This window comes from Podarcis pityusensis, assembly GCF_964106645.2.
Source record: "Podarcis pityusensis genome assembly, chromosome: 13".
NCBI lineage: Eukaryota > Metazoa > Chordata > Lepidosauria > Squamata > Lacertidae > Podarcis > Podarcis pityusensis.
The window spans coordinates 35,971,368-35,994,706 of record NC_138038.1 but is presented as its reverse complement, the minus strand read 5'-3'; the positions used below and the strand labels follow the sequence as shown (position 1 = coordinate 35,994,706).

The window sequence follows — 23,339 nt, the reverse complement described above, 5'->3', positions numbered from 1 at the left end:
AGAGCGAGGGGGAGGAGTCCGAAGGAAATGTTAGCGATGACAGCGGTCCGAGGTCTCTGAGTCTTTCCAGCGAATCGGAAGATTCACAGAAAGGGGCTCCCATGGTCAGAGCAAGGGGGGTGCCTAGGGGGACACCCCAGGAAGAAGGGGCCAGAGGGGACTCAGAGAGCAGCAGTTGGAAATCAGGACCAGCGTCCACACCAGAGTGCAGTAGGGGGGAGGAGTCCCAGGCATCGGGATCAGGCGGCGCACTGCCAGTGGGAGGACATGAGTCAGGATTGGCCACGCCTCCATCGGGGAGCGAGGAAACGGTCGAGAGGAAGGTTGAAGGCTGGGCGCGCGCGCCAAGTTCAAATGTACAGGAGGGCGGTGCAGTTGGCAGCCCGGATAGGGAGCCAGGTCCCAAAGCCCGCCGAAAAGAGGGGGAGGAGTCAGGGGGGTCAACGTCAGCGTCAGAAGAATCCAGGAAGGAAGGGACCCCGGGGGGTAGCAGGACCCAGAGGAGAAAGGAGAGACGGAAGAGGTGGAGTAAGGCTAGAATCTTAAACTGGTGTACAGGGGGCGGAGACTCAGATGGAGCTTCGCCGATCTAACCCCTAGACGTAGAGCTGGGGCGCTGCGGCTTGAAAATGGAAACTGTACTTCAATAAAGACTTTTGTACATTACTGCCGGCTAGCGTTGGTCCTCTGTGAGCTGGGACCTGGAGCCAGCTCTGACAGTATCTAAGAAATTGAGATGATGATGAAGATCTGAATTTTAGTTTGGAGATCTCAGTTGGATAGGATAATGTGCCTATTCTCTATTCTTAATGTGCCTATGGGTAACTTACCTCAGTTTCAGGTAAAATAACCTGAAAACCCAGCTAGTTTCTACAGAAGGCTTTGCTGTTACAGAGTAACGTATGTCTGCCCTGAGAAACCAAAGGAAAGCAATTCACACCACATCCTTTACTACAGGATCAGAGGTGCCATCTGAGGCAGGATGAGCAGGAGGGTGACACAGCAAAGCTGTCTTACAGTATTTTGAAGAAGCTAAATCATACACATGGCCTATTGGAAGAGTCAGGGTAAAGTACTACTTTCCCACACAATGCAGTTAAAACTATGGAACTCACTCCCACAAGCTGTAGTGACGCCAGCTGTGTACAGTTCATAGCAGAATTGCCTTTACAGTGGTAGCTTGGTTCTCAAACTTAATTTGTTCCGGAAGTCCGTTCTAAAACAAAAGCGTTCCAAAACCAAGGCGTGCTTTTACATAGAAAGTAATGCAAAACAGATTAATCCGTTCCAGACTTTTAAAAACAACCCCTAAAACAGCAATTTAACATGAATTTTACTATCTAACAAGACCTTTGATCCATAAAATGAAAGCAATAATCAATGTACTGTACTATAAAATAAGTAAGACAGTATTGTAGATGATACAAATTAAAATTAAATTATAGTCATTGTTTGGGTGGGGAGCTTTTATCCATTTCCGCAGTCACACAATCAATCAGTAGCTGAACTGGGTTTCACACAGTCACAAAAATGCAAAAAAAAATAGCAAAGGAAAAAACACCAAACTTAATCCGTTTGACTTCCGAAATGTTCGAAAACCAAGGCGCAGTTTCTGATTGGAGCAGGCGCCCCAGAAACAATAGCCAACAGCCGCATCGGACGTTCAGCTTCCAAAAAACATTCGGAAACCAGAACACTTACTTCCGGGTTTTTGGCATTTGAGTACCAAGGCGTTTGAGAACCAAGGTACCACTGTATAGCAGAATTGAAGCGTATTCTTTTCGTCAAAGAATTCTGGGCCCTATAGTTGACTACCCACAGAATTACAATTCCCAGCCGCCCTTAAAAAAAACTACAGCGCCCATAATTATTTGAGGCGGTGAAACGTGCTTTGAATGTGCTTTAAAGGTATTGCGTGTAAGCAGCCTTGGGGTGGCTTGAAAGGAGGATTAGGCAAATTCAGAGAGGATAAATTTACTAATGGCTGCTAACCATGATTGGCTACGTTCCATCTCTACTATCGGAGATAGTAAGCCTCTAAATCCCAGATGCTGGGAATCACAAGTGGGGAGAACACACTTTTGCACGCATGTTTCCCTTGTGGGCTTGGCAACTGTGAGAATTGGATGCTGGACTAAATGGGCCTTTGACCTGAACAAGCAGGGCTCTAAGTCAGCGCCAGATTTAGGGTGGTGCAGGCAGTTCTGCCACACAGGGTGTCAAGCTGAGGGGCTGCAAAATCGAGATCCACAATTGAGAAGATCCATGCGGGAACTCACCACAAACGGCTGCCATGTTCTCTTCGGATGGAAATGGGGCCCACCTGAGAGATGCTAGAACCGAGTTCCAGCGAGGGGAAAAAAGCCCTGGAGAAGATCCACTGGGGTTGCCAGAGTTTGGCCTTCCATGGGGCACTGTATTACAGAAGGTCCAAAATCACTCCAGGATTTTTGTTACGGGGAGCAGGCCTTTTATTAGGGGGGCAGAACCTCAGTTTGCTATGTATCGTTATTGATTGGGGGGGGCAGCTGCCCCTCCCTTCAAAACTTCTGGCTTTCCTGAGCCGATGCTGTATTATTCTAAATCACACGATTGGTCCTCATCCTCCCATTACTTAATATATCCAAAGAACTGTTGCCTTTTCGGTGGGAGGCCTGGAGGTGTGACTGAAAACCCCCGGAGCAACCCCCCCCCCCAAAAAAAAACCTAGCTAGCGCCCGTGTTTTTAAACAGACACGTGCACATTTGGGGATCCGCTTTGCTCATCCTTTCTTGTTTTTAGGACGCACAAATTCCTTTATGCGGCGGGGGCAATACCCAGACGGGGGAGGGGGGCAAAAAGCAACAACTCCGCATCACCGGTGAAAAGCGCTTCGAGCATTTGGAAGCCGGTTGTGGGATCTCCTTCTCGCGCGATCCCCCCGGTCGGCCGCCAGGGGCCGCCTCGCTTCCCCGGTTCAGAGGACGCTGCTCTCCTCCCTTTCCTCTCCACGTGGTCGCAGATGGCCGCTTCCAGAAGCTGAGCCTGGAGCCGCCGCCGCCGCCGCCGCTACCTGCGGGGTGAGTGGGGTGGCGGGGAAGGGACGCCTCAGGGGGCAGCGCCAGGGGGCGAAGGGGCGGGAGGGAGCAGTTTCGGCTAGAGGAAGGAATGGGCCGCCCGTTGCGGTGGGTGAGGCTTGGAGGAGGGGAGGCAAAAGGGAGGGCGGGGGAGAATTTTACGGGGGGGGGGAATGGGGAGATTCTCCCACCCGCCCCAGACAGCTGATTTATTTTTTTTAGAAAAATGAAAAGCAGCTTGGTTACGTGTGGGGAGAAGGTGAGACAAGGACAATAGAGACTTTTAAAAAGACTGGGAACCATGTATGCTGTGTTTACAGAAAGAAGTGGACTCACTAGCAGGGTTTGAGTAAACAAGTACAACCAGCAACATAGAAATTAAGATGTAAAAACTGGAAAATAACGAAGGGTAAGAGGAAATATGAAAACAAAAATGTTAAGAATATAGTAATATTCAAGTTGAAGATTTCAATATTAAGGTAGGATAAAACAAGCAGGGGAAGCAAACACTCAAAAGAACCAGAAAAGGAAGTTGAGGGAAGTCGGGGGGGGGGTTGGGGATTTATATTCTGTTTTTGAGATAATGTTGATTGTGATGATGAAAAAATTGTAAAACTTAATTTAAAACTTTTTTTTAAAAAAAGTGTGGGGAGAAGGTAGGGTGGAAACTCTGGGACTGAGCTAGCGGCTTTTGAGCCTTGGTGAGTGGGCTTGCTGGAAGGGGAAGAAGGGTCTGCCAAGGTTCAATCCCTGGATTCTCCTGGCAGGGTTGGGAGAAAGACCCGTGTCTGAAATCCTGGAGGTCTGCTGCCAGTCAGTGTAGACATTGCTGAGTTAGATGGACCGGTGGCCTGACCACTGATACTATACAGTTTCCTGTGTTCCTATGGAAGCATCTGGCTGGTGGAGTAGAGTGACCATCCTTAAGGAAGAGCCCTGTTGGGTCAGGCCAAGGCCCCAACTACACAATACATTTATAGAAGTGTCACATCGCTTTAAAGAGGCTTTGTTTTCTCCAAAAGAATCAAGGGAACTGTACTTTGTTAAGGATGCCGTGAATTGTTAAGAGATCCCCAACCACCTCACAGAACCAACAATTCCTAAAGTGGTCTATCAATCGATTCTTCTTCTATTCTTCTGAGATTCGTTGCTCTGTGAGGGGACTCTGGATGCTAGATATATTCTGTTTGTGGCCTCTCCCAAGTGATGCAAATGAGCTAGCATCCAGTGGGAGAAAGGTGGCTTACTCCTGAGCGCTATAAACAGTGGGAAATGGAAAGGTGGGGTTATCCCCCCTTGGTATCTTGATGTGGCGTTTACCCTTGCCTCCATCTTTCTCCCTCTGTCTTGACTTTTAGGCTGTGCTTTGAAGGCATTCTGTAAATAAATTCAGAACTGTTTGATTTTTGGCGTGGTCTCGATAACCAAGCCAAAAGTTGTGGCTACCTCTGCCCTTGTTGTGAATCCACCCTTTCTTTTGGGAAAGGATAGCAGGGTACTTGACAGTTTATTGCTGCATGGCCAAATTGCTCCAGGTTCCTTGGCAGACCAGTTTCCAAGCAAGCCCCAGCCTTCTTCAATCTTGGAGCTGGGGAAGGAGAACCCCACAAAACCTCCAGGGTGTTATCCAGCCACTTCTGCATTTCCAGGTTTAAATGGAAACCTGGAACTGGAGGGTAGCAGCAGAATTCCCAGTGTGAGTCTGGAAATGTGGAAGCCTGAATCCTGTATGTACTAACAGCATACTCATTCTCCAAGTCTGGATCTTTAGGTGGCCAAAATGGTCCTCTGGGAGGAAGGGCAAGATAGAAATTTAAATAATAACAGACATTAACAGATTTGGAGAAACCCCAAACAAATTTTGGGGTGGGGGGAGGAACCCTAAGTGTGGGGAAACCTCAAAAGCAGCCCATTGAGAGGACTGAACATGCTTAGTGCCATGAAATGCTGGCTGATTTTTGGGTGCGTAGGGACTGAATGGCGTACCCTGGCTGGAACCCTGAACGGGAGTACTCCACGCTGCAAAACTTCGTTGCAGGTCCCATTTATCAGTATAGTAATGGTGTTTGCAAAAAAGTAGAGCTGGAGCCAAGACACACCTGGTAAGTGTCTTGGCAGGATGAACTTGGGCAGGTAGGCTGACCCCCTGCTTTCTCAGTCATGCTTGTTTCTCATTCTCTCTCCTTTTTCTTTAAAGCTTTGTGAATTGCCTACTGACTGGAACGGCATTCCCCAACCATGGCTGAAGGAGGTGCTGGTGGGAACCAGCCACCTCGCGAACCGCCCCGCAACCTCCAGGGCTTGCTGCAGATGGCGGTCACTGCAGGGAACGCTGAACCTGCCCCGATGGAGCCCATGTCTGATGAGGTGCGTGGCTTGGCGTTTATAGGAGGGGTGGTGGTGAGGTCAAATGGTTGTTAGATCTGGGGAGTGAGTTTGAGGAAGGTGCTGTCCTGCGATCCTGGTGCGTTACAGCTAGTGTTGATTGTGGAAGCTAATACCAAGATTATCTAGCAAGGTGCAGAGCAGGTTGGATCAGAAGCAGCCTAGGAGGTATTATCCAAATATTTTCCCTGCATTGCCATTACATTACTAAGTTCCTGCAACTAATGCCTGAAGCTAGAAATAAAAATCATACAAATCTCAAATATGTATAATAATATATATATATATAGTAAAGGTAAAGGGACCCCTGACAGTTAGGTCCAGTCGTGACCGACTCTGGGGTTGCGGTGCTCATCTCACTTTATTGGCTGAGGGAGCCGGCGTACAGCTTCTGGGTCACATGGCCAGCATGACTAAGCCGCTTCTGGCGAACCAGAGCAGCGCACGGAAACTCCGTTTACCTTCCCGCTGGAGCGGTACCTATTTGTCTACTTTGTATTTATCATATTTTCATCCCGCCCTACTTCAAAGGATCTCAGGGTGGTCTACTGAGTTCTACCTCACTCACACACCTATCTTATCCCCACAACCGCCCTGCGAGGTAGGTTGGGGGGAGGGGGAGAGATTGAGAGAGAGACCCAGGATCACCCGGGGAATTTCATCATGGCTGAACATGGAACATGGGATTTCTGAGTTCTGAATCCAGCACACTGTCCATTGCACCACACTGGCTCTCATGCTGCCACATGCTGTTGCTTTAAGTAGGATAGGTAAAGGGACCCCTGACCATTAGGTTCAGTCGTGGCCGACTCTGGGGTTGCGGCGCTCATCTCGCTTTATTGGCCGAGATGGTACAGCTTTCGGGTCATGTGGCCAGCATGACCAAGCCGCTTCTGGTGAACCAGAGCAGCGCACAGAAACACCGTTCACCGGTACCTATTTATCTACTTGCACTTTGACGTGCTTTCGAACTGCTAGGTGGGCAGGAGCAGGGACCGAGCAACGGGAGCTCACCCCGTCGTGGGGATTCGAACTGCTGACCTTCTGATCGGCAAGTCCTAGGCTCTGTGGTTTAACCCACAGCGCCCCCCCGCATCCCTATATATATATAATATATAATTTGCAAAAAGTGTTTGTGTATTCATACATAGACACACTGTCCATTCCTGGCCTTAACCATTGCACCATGCGACATGGAATTAGCTTGGGGCTAGGAAAAAAAGATCTCAAGCTGGCCAGCTCCTGGCCTCTAACAGCAGCGCTTAGCATTCACAAATCACCAGCTGACATTTGGAGGGACATGGAGATAAGACAGCATTGCCTGCCTGTCAAAGCGCTGTTGAAACCAGTTTGAGGAACCAGGAGCCCTCTCGGCTATTGCTGTATGACAGCTTCCAACATCTGTGCCCATTGGCTATGCCAGCTGGGGCTGATGGGAACTGGAGTCCATCAATGTCTGGAGGGTCACAGGGTCACTGTAGAGATACAGTTTGGCTCCTGTCTAAAGTTGGCAGCTCCAAGAGGAGTTGACGACAGCGGCGAGGACCCAAAAGCCAATTTTCTAAGCACAACTTCCCCTAACTCAGCGGTGTATGCAAGGAACTAGACTGGCAGGTGCTGAAAAGCAAGACTCTTCTAGGAGAGAGGTGGTGTCTAATATGGGGTCTAGGAGATAAAATTTAGGTTATTTCTGGGGGAAGGAGTGAGCTTTTGGCAGGAAGAGGAAGGACACGTGTGTATGAAATTCCGAATATGTTTCCTTTTCATTCACCTCTGTTCCCTATGCCACTCTGCAGCGGAGACAGTGGCTGCAGGAGGCGATGGTCGAGGCCTTCCGGGGGCAAGTGGACGAGGTGGAACAGATGAAGGAATGTCTGAGGCTGCTGGAGCCACCAACCCCCGGAGCAGAACGTGGAGGGGAGAGTTCAGAGGAAGCACATTCAGACCTTGAGAACAGAGAAGGTGCCTTGGACCTTCTGGCAGAGCTGTGTGAAAACTTGGACAATGCTGCAGGTATAGAAAAGGCCCCTTTCCTCTGTATGTGTGCAAGGGAGAAAGAGAGTGTGCAAGAGAGTGGGGAAGAGGGTGCCTTGAGTAATTTGGCGTGGAAACACTAGGAAATTGAGATTCATCTAAGATCTAAGAAGTGAGAAATGTCCTTATGAGCATATTAGAGGTGGCAAGATTATTCTCTTAATTTCCAAGGCTCTTAACAACTTGGGTCCAGGAGACATTAAGGATTTGATTCACTGAGGGCTTCAGGAGGGTCACTGTTTGAGGGTCCCTCATGGCTGGGATGCCAGAAACCATGCATTAATATTGCAGGCCCCAATCTGTGGAGAGTCAGCTGAGATCAGACAGGCCTCTTCTTCCTTGACTATCCAGCACCCGGCAAATATCTTTTTATTTCAGCAGGGCTTTTAAGTAAACATTCTGATTTTTTAAATATAAACAGATTTTATCTTTACTTTATCTTTCTAAACTCTTACTGTACACTGCCTAGAGATTAATAATAATAATAATATTTATACCCTTTCCATCTGGCTGTGCTTCCCCAGTCACCCTGGGTGGCTTCCAGCAAAATACAAAAGCGTAATAAAACGCAAAACATGAAAAATTCCTGATACAGGGCTGCCTTTAGATGTCTTCTAAAAGTTGTATAGCTCTTTATCTCCTTGTCATCTGATGGGAGGGCGTCCCACAGGGAGGGCACCACTATTTATGATTATGGTGTTAAGCGGTATATATAAATGGTTGAAAGAAATAAAATTAAAGAGTAAATTTCACCCAGCGGTTCCTAATGTGGTGGGTGTTCTACACTGAAAACCCAAGATTATACGGTGGAAAGTAGTTACCCTTTGTAACCCCAGTGAGTCACAGCTAAGTCATAGTGCTGGGTGGGTGGGTTTGCAAGATATCCTACCATTCTGTTGGGCTGCCTGCTTTCCGTTGACCCCTTTGCTGTCCTTCCAGACTTCTGCAAACTGGAGGGCATGCGGCTGTTAGCACACCGGTACCTGGAGCACGAGGAGCAGGAGCTGCGTTGGCGGGCTGCTCACCTGGTGGGCACCTGTGCCCAGAACGTGCCCAAGGTGCAGGAGCAGGCCCTAGCACTGGGCTGCATGAGGAAGCTGCTGAAGCTGCTGGACCACGATCCCAGCGAGGCCGTCCGGATCAAGGCGCTGTTTGCCATCTCCTGTAAGTGCGGGGATGTTCTGACCTGTTGGAAAGGGTGAATTGATTAGTCCTGCAGCAATACAACTGCCTGCATTTTCTGTTCAGCTGAGTAAACTGTGGTTTGAATTTTCCATTCAGGGTAAACCGTGGTTTGAGTGACCAAGCATTGAGGTGGGAGGATTAAATGCACACTCCCCTCAAATGGTTCGTCTGGTCAGATACAGGACCCTCCCACCCCATATGATAGCTTTCCCCTTGGGAAAGACAAATGCAGTTTGTCCATCTCACTTCTGATCCAGCCGTCTGAGATAGCAAAGCCCTTACATTAGCAATGTGCTCAGCGTTTTATTATGTTACCAGATAAATGAGCCAAAGCAGTGGAGGGAAGCTCTGGCCCTTCAGACTACAGTTCCCATCAGTCCTCACTGTTGGCCATGCTGTCTGTGGCTCATGGGAGATGGAGTCAGGGGGACAAGGAGGCAGCTTCCTCACCTCTGAGTCAAGCCATCATTTCAGGCTTGGGAGCTTAATGAGCTGAGGGTTTCCCCACATGTGAATGGAAATCATATTAATGGGGCCTCACTGACTTTTGTGAACTGCATTTTGCTAATGAACCCAATCTCTCTCTCTCTCTCTCTCTCTCTCTCTCTCTCTCTCTCTCTCTCTCTCTCCCCCCCCCCCCCTTCTCTCTGCCCCTTGTTGCATTGCCAGGTTTGGTAAGAGCCCAGGAAGCGGGCCTTCAGCAGTTCCTACGTCTTGATGGCTTCTCAGTCCTCATGAGGGCCATGCAAAGCAATGTGCAGAAGCTGAAGGTGAAATCTGCCTTTCTCCTACAGAACCTCCTCATAAACCACCCAGAGCAGAAAGGTAATAATATAATACAATCATATAATCATAATTCATTATTTATACCCCACCCATCTGGCTGGGTTTCCCTAGCCACTCTGAGCGGCTTACAGCATTTCTAAAAACATAATAAAAACATCAAGCATTAAAAACCTCCCAATACAGGACTGCCTTCAGATGTCTTCTAAAAGTCAGATAGTTGTTTATTTCCTTGACATCTGATGGGAGGGCGTTCCACAGGGCGGGCGCCACTACCGAGAAGGCCCTCTGCCTGGTTCCCTGTAACCTTACTTCTCACAGGGAACTGCCAGAAGGCCCTCCACGCTGGACCTCAGTGTCCGGGCTGAACGATGGCAGTGGAGACACTCCTTCAGGTATACTGGGCCGAGGCCATTTAGGGCTTTAAAGGTCAGCACCAACACTTTTAATTGTGCTTGCAAACGTCATGAGGAGGACTTTAGAAGGATGCCTTGAAGAGCTGTTCCTTGGTTTGTGAACTTGTTGTGGCTGCACACAGTGGACATGGCCATCTCCCACCAATCTTGGGCTGTCCCCAAAGTAGGCCTTCATCAAGCCCAATTGGCTGAAGGAGGCTGACAATGATGCATTTCAGAAGCCCCACATTGGCGGGGACTGTGCTGCTGCCCAGCTAGGGGGTATGGCGTCAGCATGTTCCTGCAAGGAGACGTATCTCTCCTCAGCTTTTCCACCCCTTTCTCTCCACAGAGGCTCTCTGTTCCATGGGGATGGTCCAGCAGCTGGTGGCCCTGATCCGGTCTGAACACAGCACTTTCCATGAACACGTCTTGGGAGCCTTGTGCAGGTATTGAGGGGACTGGGCTGCAGAGAATGAGAGCCAGGATCTGGGGGGATCTCTGACTGATCTATTGAGGGCTACTGGCATGCTTGGCACTGGTGTCGTTGAGTTATTTGGGGAGGAGAGCTTTGTTTCTTGTTATAGGCCAGAGGTATGAAGTGAGTTGGGGACACGGGTGGCGCTGTGGGTAAAACCTCAGCGCCTAGGACTTGCCGATCGCATGGTCGGTGGTTTAAATCCCCGTGGCGGGGTGCGCTCCCGTCATTTGGTCCCAGCGCCTGCCAACCTAGCAGTTCGAAAGCACCCTCGGGTGCAAGTAGATAAATAGGTACTGCTTTCTAGCGGGAAGGTAAACGGCGTTTCCGTGTGCTGCGCTGGTGCTGGCTCGCCAGAGCAGCTTCATCACGCTGGTCACGTGACCCGGAAGTGTCTCCGGACAGCGCTGGCTCCCGGCCTATAGAGTGAGATGAGCACACAACCCTAGAGTTTGTCAAGACTGGCCCGTACGGGCAGGGGTACCTTTACCTTTATGAAGTGAGTTATACAAGCCTGAGCGTTCTCCAGTCTAGTTCTTATCGAGGGTGTGGACGTGAGCTTAGGCTGAACTGCTTCAGACTACAGGACTTTCCCTGTCACTCCTTCTGTTGGCGGACTCAAAAACAGTGCGTGCCGGCAGCGGCACAGCCAAAAGTGGGTCTACTAAGAAACAAGTGGGGAAGCATCAGCATGCTGGGGGAAGCATGTGAGATTTGCAGAAATTAAAAGAGGAGGAAAACCTTTGAAGAAATGAAACTTAATAGGGCAAAGAAACAGCAACAGAACAGTCCAATCAGGAAAGAGCATGCTCAGTAGCTATGAGATGTTGGGTGTCACTTGGAAAGGAAAAGTGTGGGGGATGAAATGGAGTGGCCTGATGGAGGGGCTGGCAGGCAGGCAGGCAGGATATGTGAAGAGGAAACCACAACATTCACAGGTCTCACTTGCTCATCTCTAATCTCCCATTCCTTCCCTTTCAAGCCTGGTAACAGATTTTCCTCAGGGTGTGCAGGAGTGTCAAGAGCCAGATTTGGCCCTCGAGGAGCTCTTAAAGGAGCGGTGCCAGCTACTGAAGGATCAGGAGGAGTTCCAGGTAGGCAGAAATAAATGGGTTCCTTTCCCTCCCTTCCCACCAATCTGTGGAATGAACTTGGTGCGAATGTCTGGACTGCCACTGAGTTTTTTCCAATGGCGAAACGTGGAGTGAAGAAGGGCAGGGCTGAGCATGATAGCCGTATCAAGCTTTATTCTCCCAACATTGGTTAGGAACCTCCAGCCAAAGGCTCTGATCAGGCCTGGCAGGAATCCTAATTTGGCCCACAAGGCTGTTCCTCCACAAACAACCACCAGATGTGGGTCAGGTACGGACACGGCTGCAGAAACGGGAGCTTAAAATCGTACTCCTGATTGTTTCTTGGCAAACGGACCTTGCTGATCAGCACTGACAGACAGCCACTTTGGAGTTTTATCCATACACAGGTGTGGCCACAATTCAAAAAGTGCCTGCAAACTGACATTTCCCCTCTGCAAACTGTCTTCCTGGTCTGCATAAGAAAAACGTCGGTTTGTAGGCATCCAAACCACACCTGCAAATAGGTGGGAGGTGGGAGCCAGCGCCCGTTGAAGTTGTCACCTGCCATAATAACGACAGGTGAGTGATAAGTAAGCAATTGCCCGTGAGGGGTGAGGATTTGGCCCGCAGGCCAAATCCAGGCCCTCATCCTGACTCTGCAGTAATGTCGGCCGGAGCATTTACTTTAAAGCGGGTGGGGAAGGAAGGCTGAGAATGGAAAAGCCAGCGTTTCGCAAAGTGAAATTCCACAACAGCCTGGAATTATGAAACCCTATGCTAGGGGTCAGCAACCTTTTTCAGCCATGGGCCAGTCCACCGTCCCTCAGACCATGTGGTGGGCCGGACTATATGGGGGGGGGGGGAACGGAACAAATTCCTATGCCCCACAAATAACCCAGGGATGCATTTTAAATAAAAGGACACATTCTACTCCTGTAAAAACACACTGATTCCCAGACCGTCCGCAGGCCAGATTGAGAAGGCGATTGGGCCGGATCCGGCCCCTGGGCCTTAGTTTGCCTACCCCTGCCTTATGCATTTTCGCCGCCTCCTTGCCTAGGTGGCAGCGTGTTGCTCTCTTCGCTTTACTTTGCTGGGCACTAGAGGGCACTAGGCATTTTTTTAAAAGGCCAACTTTCTGAAGCTTGCAGTGCGGCTATTCCCATTTAAGTGCATTTCTGGAGACGGTTTGCAGCACGGAGAGCTAATAATAATAATAATAATTTATTATTTATACCCTGCCCATCTGGGTGGGTTTCCCCAGCTTTACCCACCTAATAGTAGCACAATGCAGAAACAGCTTAAGAAGGAAGTTTGGGGTTCTCCGCCGCTCTGGGCCCCAGAATCCAGCCATCGCTGTCCCAACCCATCTGCGAGAGAGTAAGCCAACTGAGGCTGGCCCTGTGATATATAGGAGGCATGTTTGCTCCCAGCCCCCCCCCCCCCCCCAGCGGTGAGATGAAGAAGCAGCCTCCTATTGCTGGAGAGGCAGATTTCTTTAGAGGTTGGGGTAAAGTCCCATTACTGTTCATTTCTGTTCTTTCTGGTACTAAATCAGCCTCGTGTTTAATAACCCAGCCAGGTGGGTGGGGTATAAATAATAAAATCATTGTTTTTTAAAATCATTGTTTTTATTAATATTAGCTCTAGCACTGTAGCCAGAAGAATTTACTTGCTTATTTTGTTTATTTTTATCAGCTTGCCCAGTGCCCAAGAAGCAGTTTACAACACCTCCATAAAGCAGCATTAAAGCGCTTTACATCTGACAGTGACACACAGAAATGGGTGCTTGAGCTACACGTCAGAAAAGGCCTCTGTAAGGAGGGTCTTAAGGAGGTGTGGTTGCACAGTAGCAAAAAGCAAGGCGTTCCATAACTGAAGAACAGACACACAGTCTTTTCCTTTTAAAAGTTTTATTTTTATTTTCAAAGTTTCAAAAAGAAAAAACAGTTTTTTACACACGTTTTCACAAAACCATAGTCCATGTCAGTACCTTTATGGGGTTCCCTTCACCCCTCTCTTGGCTTCCAAAATTCATCTTCCTTTTTTAACTGCATCTAATTACATTTATCCAAATTATTATACTTCATTTTTATCCTTTCTTATTTTAAATTACAAGTGCTATGTCAATCCTGCTAACATTTTTAGATTTTTTACAGTGTTCTTTAATATATTCTATAAAGTTATGCCATTCTCTATTAAATTTGTTATCTTCTTGGTGCCTGATCTTCCCAGTCAGCCTTTCCATCTTCATAGTCCATCATCTTCGTTATCCATTCTTCCTTCGATGGGGCTATTTCTTCTTCCCATCTCTGGGCATATAATATTCTTGCCGCTGTCGTCGCATACATAAACAGTACTTTCTTACCCTTCAGTAATTCTTCTATTATACCTAATAAAAAGGCCTCTGGGTTTTTTAAATAAAAGTTATTTTAAACATTTTTTTCAGTTCATTGTAAATCATTTCCCAGAAGGCCTTGGCTGTTTTTACAAGTCCGCAACATATGGTGAAATGTACCTCCTTTAACTTTACACTTCCAACATACCATATTTTTCGCCCCATAGGGTGCACCGCCCCATAGGATGCACCTAGTTTTTTTGGGGGGGGGAATAAAGGGGGAAAAAATATTCCCCCCCCAGGCGCGGGGGAAGCCCGAGCTTCCCCCAACCCCAGCCCCGAGAACAGCCTGCTATCCGCAAGCCTAGGGAGCCCGGCGGGAAGTCACGCCGGTCTCCCCAGGCTTGCGGAGAGCTGCACGAAGCCCAGATGCGCTCTTCAGCGGAAGATGCGTGAAGCCCGGGAATGCAGGTCGCTCTGCGCAGCCCTCGGGAGCCCAGCACGACTTCCGAGGGTTGCGCAGAGCTTCCTGAAGCCTGGAGAGCAAGAGGGGTTGGTGCGCACCGACCCCTCTCACTCTCCAGGCTTCGGCGAAAGCCTGCATTCGCCCCATAGGACGCACACACATTTCCCCTCCATTTTGGGAGGGGGAAAAGTGCGTCCTATAGGGCGAAAAATACGGTATGTTGGTTGTGTTCTTATACATTTTCACTAGTCTTGTAGGAGTCAAATACCATCTATACATCATTTTCATATAATTCTCTTTTAACATACAGCAAGCACACACTCTTTTCCAATGCAAGTAGTATGGAACTTTTACCATAGAGATACCAAGGATAGAGTGACCTCACTTGGCCCTCATTGAGAATCGCGGATGGATGGTGGCTTCCTATTTGAATACAGGCTGCACATGGAAGACTCTAGGCTGTCTCTGAGGTTTTCTGTCTGCTGCTCAAGGAAGTGGGGGGTGGGTAACTTGAGTTGGCTTCCTTGCCACGGATCCTGGAACCGTGCCATTCATTTCCGAGTGCGGTTGTGTCACAACGCCATCTCCCCACCCCCACCCCAAGTGCTCTTCTTTAGCTTGATTTGAGGGTGGGGGTCGGACGGACATGTTGCTTCTGTTTCGTGTCGTCTTGTGTTTATTCTCAACAGACAAGTTCCCACCCCTGCTGTTAGCCAGCGACAGTTTTCCCTGAACGTAGCAATTAGGCTGTGCCGAGCTTGATAATTAAACAATTGGCATAATGGAGTAAGTGTTGGGGATGGGGAACAACCTCACTGTGCCATTAAATTCTTTTTAAAATAAAAAATAAAAAAAATTCCTAACACTTCCCTCCCCTTCTCCCTGTTCAGCTCCAAAAAAAATCTCCATGTTGAGGTGAGAAAGCTTTGAGACTGAGAACACATTCCTATCCACAGGAAGCTGTGTGGGCTGTAGTTTCAAGCCAAGGAAGGTGGTTTTGGTGGCCCATAAGCAAGGCTGAGCAGAAGCAGAAGCCGCAATAAGCCCTGTTAATTGTAGGCAGGACGGTCATCATACATCATTTTATTTGCATGCCGCCTTTCAGTAGTTAAGGCCTTGCTCAAGGCGGCTTACGTTGCAAACAAATTCTCTAAAATAGTCATAAACAATAAAACCCTTCAAAAAGTACACAACCAAATGGAACAACTTCCACGTTAAATCATAAGATCTAAAAAATAAAGATACAAAAAAATTCAGTAACAGCAACAAAGGACCCCAATGGAAAAAACATCAACCCTAAACAATACCCCAACCCAAGAGTTTGTTCTGCAGCCTCAACTTTTGCAGCTGGAGTCAGTCCAGGTCCTGCCTTCCCAGGCCAGGTGGAAAGTGGTCTGCAAGGCAAAGGAGCAGGTTTTCCAGGACTCACAGCAAAGATCATCCAGCTCCTATTTAGCCGTACCATTTCAGACTGGGGGTAGGGCTGTGTGTGTTGCCTATTGGAATAGTCCCTTATAAAATAAGATGCGGGGGGGGGGGGAGAGTAAAAAAATTCACCCTGCACTTGGCATTTATTTACTTATTTATATGTTGGCTGTGTTTATTTCCTGCCTTTCTTTTCCAATGAGTTCAAGATGTGGTGGTTCTACTGCCTTCCATTTCATCTTCTCAACAGCCCTGTGGTGTTGGTTAGGCTGAGAAAAATTGACTAGCCCGAGGTCACCCAGTGAGCTTCATGGCTGAGTGGGCATTTGGACCCCTCGGTCTCTAGGTCCTTGTCCGACACTCTAACCCAGCGGTAGGCAACCTAAGGCCCATGGGCCACAAGCAGCCCACGGGGGTCATTTAACCGGCTCACGGCCGCCCCCAAACCGAGCTGCTCGTTCGGGGAGCCCCCGTGCGCTATGCTAAACTGCTGTGGGGAGTCACTTCCGCAGCACCCGAAATTGTGTCCACACAGACACCAGAAATCGTGGGCGCGCGTGCTCAAGTGCACACACAATCCGGCCCACGGAGGGATCTCCGCTGGAGTGAACCAGCCCAGGCGAGGTAAACCTTGCCGACCCCTGCAGTCTAACCACTACACCACACTGTCAAGGAGAAAGCCAGCTGTGTCGTGATTTCATTGCCACCACACGCTTTATTTGCGGTTGGTCAGACTTTCCACTGCCCGCCCAAGTTCAAGGCAAACACTTAAAGAACCGAAAGCCCGTTAAAGAAGGAGCAGAGCTTGCCTCTCTTCCCTTCCTTTATTTTTTATTTCATTTTTTAAAGGAGGAGCTGGATTTCTGTGAGGCCCTGCTGCGCCTTTGCTTCCACGGTCAGCCTGATGATAACAGCATGGACCGGTAACTTGGCTTCCCAGAAGAACCCTTGACGCTGTTGGATGTTCATGCTTGCACTTGGAAGCTGTCTCAGTTGGAGAGGCTTGGTGGAAACGCCCGTGTTTATCCTCCCATTCACTGATCCGGCAACAGGCTCCAGTAACAGAAGATCTCTCTGAAACGAGATACATGGCTTGTCAAGCCTCACGATCAGCAGGAAGACACTTTCATAAGCCGTTGCTGCGTAACTTCCTCTCCGTAGTTCTGCAGAAGCATTCATCTGCTAATCTACCTTCCCAGCCACACCCAGGCAGTTCTACCTTCATTAGCCATAGTTTTGAGATGGCTCTTGAGATCTCCTTTTTAACTGAGGGAAAACTAATCCCATTTCCTGTTCTCCGCTGCTTGTTATTAGGGAAAAGATGCTTAGTCAGGCGAGAAGGCTTGAGTGCCTTTTGGAAAGTAGATGATCAAGAATTGCCTTCTTACTTCCGCAGCATATGGGAACTGGCTATTCTACAAACCTACTCTGGGTTGCATATTTGGGGAGCATTCGTTCAAAAGGGGCGGTGGTTTTGGTGTATCTGGCTGCAAAGGACCTGTAACTCTACCCATTTTTTAAAAGTTGCTGATAAAGATGGGAAAAGCTTGTCCCAGCTGAAGAATTTCTCTGGGGTGATTGTGGGGGGGGAGCTTTAAAAAAAATGCTTGTGACAACTCGAAATGTATTGCAAACAGCTTGAATCTCCCACAACTTTGCTTTGCTGTTGCTGTGTTCACTATTCAGCATTTTTTTATTTAAAAAAAAACACCAAGTTTCTGTTTCGGGTGCTAAGACTGTCACGTTTTTGTTTTTCCTACTAGCAAATGCCTTTAAAAAGTTGAAAATGATGTCTCCATTTCAAAAAAGAAGAAAAGGTGGCAGATCTTTCAGTTTAGGGGTTAACAACAAGAAGCCCCTTACTCAACATTGGCCTTCTGAATATCACCAGCTTGTTCCCCACCTCCAGCTGTAATCACAGGAGCAGGAAAGATACTGTATTGGCCTCAATATGAGCCACCCCAAATATTGGCTGCACCCCTAAAATGCAATATATTAAGTCACAGCTTCTCATAAGAGAATAATATTATAGGCTGCACTCTGGTTTTTAATACCAGCAGGTGGGGGAAGCATAGCCTAAATAAATACACCACTAGTACAGCATGTACGTAGATGGGATACAGGAGTGGGAAAGCTTAGCAGTCTTACTTTATAAATGGGGAAGGAACTAACCTACCATTCTCCTTAAAGCTGCCCTCCCACAAAGCTAGGTACCAACTAGGTTCTTGCGAGTGACAGGATTATGAAGAGCTGCAAAAGAGTGGCCAGGATCCAAAGGGTGTCCTCAGTGTCTTTCCCCCATTATTATTTGCAATGCTAGTTGGTTGTGCCATGTCACAAATAGCTTACAGGACTCTCCTTGTCTCCTCAGTTGTCAGGCAACTGTGATAGCTCAAGTCAGTAGAGCACGAGACGTTTAATCTCAGGGTCCCATGTTGGGCAAAAGATTCCTGTACCAAGCGGGTTTGACTAGGTGACTCTTATGGTCCCTTCTAACTCTACAATTCTATTATTCTAAGATTACACGGGAGCGGGCTGTAATCCACATAACTAGTCCCCGGCATATCCAGGTAGGGCTGAGAAAGATCCCTGCCTGAAATCTATAAGTAGATGGGTCAGATGGTCTGACTTGATATAAGGCAGCTCCCTACTTCCTAATTTCTAACAGAGCAATGTGCTTATTTCCACATCAGTCCTCTGAAAAAGTACATGGTTAGCATTTTACAAAGGGCAGACTGAGAATGGGGGCAGGTATAAGCCTAGCCACACTTACCAAACCTATGGCTAAAATGGCACTTGAGCTCTGGGCTGAGTTTGAAACTGGGCTGATATAAGATATATGTGCTGTATTAATTTATTGGAACACATCTTTACTTTGAAATCAGTCCCATGGATTTGTACTTCAAAGTGGTATCATATACGCAATGTCCACATGCTATTATTATTTAGTTAGGTTGCTAGTGGTTTAATACAAAATAAAAAAGTCTACAAGTGACGTTAAGAGGCGTAGCATTATAAACAGGTGATGATGATACATTAAGATAAACCCTTGCAAAACTCATTAAAGAGATCCAGCTGTGATCCTATGTACTGAGAGCTAACTCCATTCTCTTGAGAGTGAATCCTTAGGTAGTCAAAATGGTATTGTCTATGCACAGGTCTGGGAGGAGTATTAGCAGGCTTGGAGGAACCGCAAGTTTTGCAGAAGTACAGCAAATACTTTAAAAGGGGAAACCCCTAGGCTAAGAGCGTGGGAGCCCCAAAGCCACTCAGTAAGGACTGTGCCGGGAATGTTAGCTGATGGAGCAGATGGAAAACCACGTGAGAGAGGGAATGGAATGAAGTATCCTGTTAGAAGATCTGTTTGGCTGGCACCTTGAGCAGCAGTTCTTCACAATGAAACATCCTTACAGGTGGAACAGCTGGTGTCAGGGCTGCCTCAAGTCTCAGCTCACAAAAGACCAACGCCTATCTCTTCTTATATACAAAAGTGTTTATTGCAGTTCATTGTTTGCTTCACATCCGAGGCGCGCAGCCCTACGTCTGTTACGCTTAGACCGCTGAAGTCCCCTCTGAATCAGTCCCTCCCCTGCACCAGTTTAAGAGGCTTGCGCTGCTCCACCTCTTTCTCTCTTTCCTTTTCCGCAGGGTCTTCCTGCCCGCTGGGGTTTCGCCCCTCCTGGATTCCTCTGACGCGGAATCCCCAGACTGCTCTTGCCCCCTCCTGCGGGCTTTGGGACCTGGCCCCTCCTCCGGGCTCCCTGTACTTCCGCGCGCCTCTACATTTGAACTTGGCGCGCGCGCCCAACCTCTAACCTTCCTTTTAACAGCTACACTACTCCCTTCACTACTCCCCTCCCCTTCCGGGAGGGTGGCTTGCTCCGACCTCCCTCCCTTCTCTGCTGCCAGAGCTGCTTCCCCTGATACACTGAAACCTCCACCCCCTTCGCTGCACTCTGGCGGGGAGGCTGGTCCTGACGCCCAGCTGCCACTTTGGGATCCCCCGCTGGCCCCCTGCTCCTGACACGTCCCCCCTGGGGCTCCCCTGGCCTTGACCACCGGCGCCCCCTTCTGGGAATCCTCTGATTCGCTGGAAAGACTCATGGAATCTCTTGAGTCATTGTCATCCTCTTCCTCGCTGTCCTGGGATTCATCCCCATCGCTCTCCATCTCCTGCCTACCCTGTGCCTCTGTCCCTGAACCCCTGACATCCGGTTTATAAAAATAATTTACGCCCTGCTTTAAAAGGACTTCCCAAGGTGGCTTGCAGTCACTGAAAGAATACAACTACCTTTAAAACAGATACAAACAAACAAACAAACAAACAGGAGAGATCCGAACCAAATGCTTAGCAAATTTTAAAAGTTAATTCACTTGAAAAGTATAGCTGAGGGAGCCAACTGGGTCTTTCTAGTTGAGTGCTTCCACTGAGGACGCCGTGCCCTGTGTTTCACTTCCAAAGACAACAGGACGCAGTGAAGAATGGGATAATGAACACAGCCTGTTGATGTACACTTGTATGCCATCAGGCATGCCATCAGGTATCCTGGTCTCAAACCACTTAGGACAGCAATGGGCAACCTGTGGCCCTCAATGTGTTTTTGGACCACAACTCCCACCCTGGGACTTTGGGGTGAAGTGTGGGTGATAAATTGCCATCGTCACCATCTCCCAACATCCCTGACCATTGGCCTTGCTGGCTGGGGCAGGGGGGAGTTGGGAGTCCATAGCTTCTGGGAGGCCACAGATTCCCCATCCCTTTATCAGCAGCAACAAGCTCACTCTAATTGAGCCAGTACTTGTTCACACAGCACATAATTAGAACGATGGAATTCACTTCCCACAGGATGCAGTTACGGCCACCAATTCGAAAGGCTTTAAATGACGATTAGACAAATTGACGGAGGATAAGGCTTGCAGTGGCTACTAGCCCCAGTGGCCACATCCTACCTCTGCTGTCAGAGACAGGATGCTACTGAAAGCCAGCTGCTGGCAATCGGAAGGGGGGGGGGATTGCTGTTGTGCTCTGGTCCTTTTTGTAAATGGCTTCCCACAGGCATCGGGTTGGCCACCGTGAGAACAGAGTGCCGGACTAGATGCCCCTTTGGTCTGATCCAGCAGAGCTCCAATGTTTGCTTATGTTCCCAGCTGAAATTGCCCGAATGTCTCAACAATAGCAAATCCTGAAGAATGACACCCTAACCTCGACAGTTCACAACACCCAGCCCCCCCATGCAATTTAGGATAATACTCATAGCTGTCAACTTACAGATTTGAAAATAAGGGACCAGCAGCCTTGAAAATAAGGGACCTGCAGCCTCACCTGTTCCAGGCACTCCAGTCTTCCTGTCCTCCTGCAGTCTGGTCAAACTCATGCTGGGTAGCTTCGAGAACACCAGAGGTTCAACTGAATAGAATCTGAATCACATGCACCACAAGGCCTATGCAGCCTCAACTTAAGATGGCTCCCTGGCCTGGCTTTGCACTGCAAAGTTTGCAGCAGCATGTGCAACAAAATGGCATCCAGCATTCAAAAAACCTCTCAGCTTGCATTAACTAGCCACACACAAGGCATGCAAGCTCCACCCCCCCAGTCGTTCTTAGACTTCTTATTGGGTGAGCAACACAGCCAAGCAACACAGTTGGAGCCTTCCTCCTCCCTGGCCGGCAGGAAGGGAGGGAGAGGAGCTGCTTCCTTTGAAATTTAAGGGACGAAATTTAAGGGACATCCTTCAATAAGGGACAGCAGTGGGACATGGCACTGGAATAAGGGACTGTCCCTTCAAATAAGGGACACTTGACAGCTATGATAATACTTTGCAGCATAAAACAATAGAAATACTAAACTGACCAGTCACGGCGGTTCTGCCGCCGCCTCCCCTAACAAAAGTCCTGCCCCCCTCTAACAAAATTCCTGGCTGCTGCTTCTTTGGCGATCACTTGTAGCCGAGTAAGATTGTCTTCCATAAACACGGTTTTATCAATGAGTCCGTAAGTGACTGTGGAGAGCAATTCTGGATCCACACGTCCTTCCACAGTGGGGCATTGGTTTCCGGGCGGGAGCTGATAATCCAGAGAAGTGTATGCCATAATAATTGTGAGGGTCTTCAAGGTGCCACAAACCAGCTGATTTGTCTGCAAGAATCTGAAAGTGTGCCTACAAAACGTTTCAACGAAACTTCCAGTACAAAATCGTTGAGAAGAAACAAAATGAACGGGGGGGGGGGAATACACAGAGGGGGCAGGAAGTAAAACAGAGGCCAGCAAGAGTAAGGTGGCAATTTCACTTGGGGAACAGAAGTATCGAAAGGAGCAGGACAACTGTCGTAAGTAAATGAGGCGAGGGAGCGTGACGCATGCGCAGGTGCGCCTCCCTCTTCCCTCCATTGACAAACGGGAGGGGGCGGGGAAGCCGGAAGGAGGAGGAGGAGCTTAAGTTGGAGGACAGGGGCGGAGCTACAGAGCTCGCGGAGGAGGAGGAGGATCGGCAAGAGAACGCCGAGTTGAGGAGAGGGGAGGGGCTAAGCGGAAGGAGGAGGAAACAGCAGGTCGGCCGCTGGAGGCGCGCGCGGGGGATTGTGGGATTGCGGCGGTGAAGGCAAAAAAAAAAAAAAAAACACAGAAAGAAAAAAAAGAAAAGAAAAGAAAGTGAAGAGCGGCTGAAGCGAGCGAAAGAGGCTCCTCTCCCGCGGGCGAAAAAGGAGCAGGAAGGAGGGGGCTCGAGCCCGGTAAGAGCGGTTGACGGAGGGGGCGGGGGAGGAAAACGGGGGGGGGAGGCGGAGAGAGAAGGCGGGGGCGGGAGTGTGCTATATATATATATAGGTATGTATATACGTATACATAAATATATATGTGTCTGTACTGTCTGTGTGTGAGGGAGAAGGGAGCGGTGTGGGAAGGAAGCTGCCGCCATTTTAGAGCTCCCTAAGGGAGACCCTCCCCCTCTTATACTTCACACCCACTCCGTGTTCCCCCTCGCACGCCCATAGTTGATTTTTTAATCCTTTCCTCTGCCCCTCGTATTTCCTCCCGAGGCCCACCTCTTTCTCCGTGTCAGGTAACGAGCCTCCTTCCTTCCTTCCCTCCCTCCCTCCTTCCCACCCCGCCTCCCTCCCTCCGACTCGGCGGCTTCATCTCTGTCTCCCCCCGTCTCCCCCCGTAGCCTCTTCTTCTCTACACTCCCATCCTCTTAAAAGTCTATTTACTGTCTTTGGAAACAGCAGCAGCGAGACAGTTTATCTGCTATAGTTGCTATTCAAGAGGAGAGAAGGCTCTCTCTCAGCTGCCCCCCCAAAAAAACATAACAAACACGTTTTGTTGCAACCTGCAAAAGTTCAGGGAAGCCAACCTTTCAAAACCCGTTTGATGGGAACTGGGAACCCAGAAAACTGAAGTGGAAGTGCTCTTCTTTTGTAAAAACTTGAGTCATGTTTGCTAGCTGGTCAGACTGATAAACAGGTGTTTTATCTCCTTTTTGAAAGGTGCAGGCCCTGGTTTTTCTTGCCTTTCTTGAGGACAGAGAATTGTATGTGGCTGGGTTAGTGATTTTTCTAAGGCGTGTTAGTGATGGTGCACAAATGCACACAGAGTTTTCTTTATTTTGACTTGCTATTCTTACTTGCTATTCAGGGTTTGATTAGCTTGGAGGGAAAGAATTCAGGGCCCTAGGTATTCAGTCCTCACCCCAGGTGTGCTTTTCTCACAATACCTAACTCCTTCC

The 23,339-nt window shown here is 48.7% G+C and overlaps 3 protein-coding genes and 1 long non-coding RNA gene across 12 annotated transcripts in view; 2 read left to right on the top strand and 2 right to left on the bottom strand.

Moving 5' to 3' along the window:
* Window positions 1-2,649, bottom strand: part of BRSK1 (BR serine/threonine kinase 1) — a 61,150-nt gene extending 58,501 nt beyond the window's left edge. For all 4 annotated transcript variants that reach the window (XM_080976138.1, XM_080976144.1, XM_080976141.1 and 1 more), the window contains exon 1: window positions 2,280-2,649. The gene's annotated coding sequence lies outside the window, so the exon portion shown is untranslated. The remainder of the gene's footprint in view (window positions 1-2,279) is intronic.
* Window positions 2,650-2,915: 266 nt separating this feature from the next.
* On the top strand, window positions 2,916-17,353 carry HSPBP1 (HSPA (Hsp70) binding protein 1). 2 transcript variants are annotated; one of them, XM_080976278.1, is made up of 8 exons: window positions 2,916-3,060; window positions 5,255-5,424; window positions 7,239-7,455; window positions 8,416-8,640; window positions 9,331-9,486; window positions 10,192-10,288; window positions 11,300-11,411; window positions 16,469-17,353. In XM_080976278.1, exons 2-8 carry the CDS (start codon window positions 5,296-5,298, stop codon window positions 16,544-16,546), a joined length of 1,014 nt encoding a protein of 337 aa, XP_080832404.1. In that variant the 5' UTR covers window positions 2,916-3,060; window positions 5,255-5,295; the 3' UTR covers window positions 16,547-17,353. The 2 variants fall into 2 exon arrangements, with proteins under 2 accessions (XP_080832404.1, XP_080832405.1); XM_080976279.1 differs by lacking the exon at window positions 2,916-3,060 and adding an exon at window positions 3,444-3,466.
* LOC308460228 lies at window positions 16,425-19,040 on the bottom strand. Its single transcript, XR_013978506.1, has 2 exons — window positions 17,796-19,040; window positions 16,425-16,693 (listed from the first exon to the last, which is right to left on the bottom strand). It is a non-coding gene; the product is annotated as an uncharacterized lncRNA (long non-coding RNA).
* A 3,150-nt stretch (window positions 19,041-22,190) lies between these two features.
* Window positions 22,191-23,339, top strand: part of PPP6R1 (protein phosphatase 6 regulatory subunit 1) — a 38,061-nt gene continuing 36,912 nt past the window's right edge. Inside the window, exon 1 of one of the 5 annotated variants that reach the window (XM_080976174.1) lies at window positions 22,191-22,347. The gene's annotated coding sequence lies outside the window, so the exon portion shown is untranslated. Of the gene's footprint in view, window positions 22,348-22,557; window positions 22,677-23,339 lie in introns of those variants that run through there. The other 4 variants (XM_080976172.1, XM_080976171.1, XM_080976175.1 and 1 more) reach the window with 4 other exon arrangements.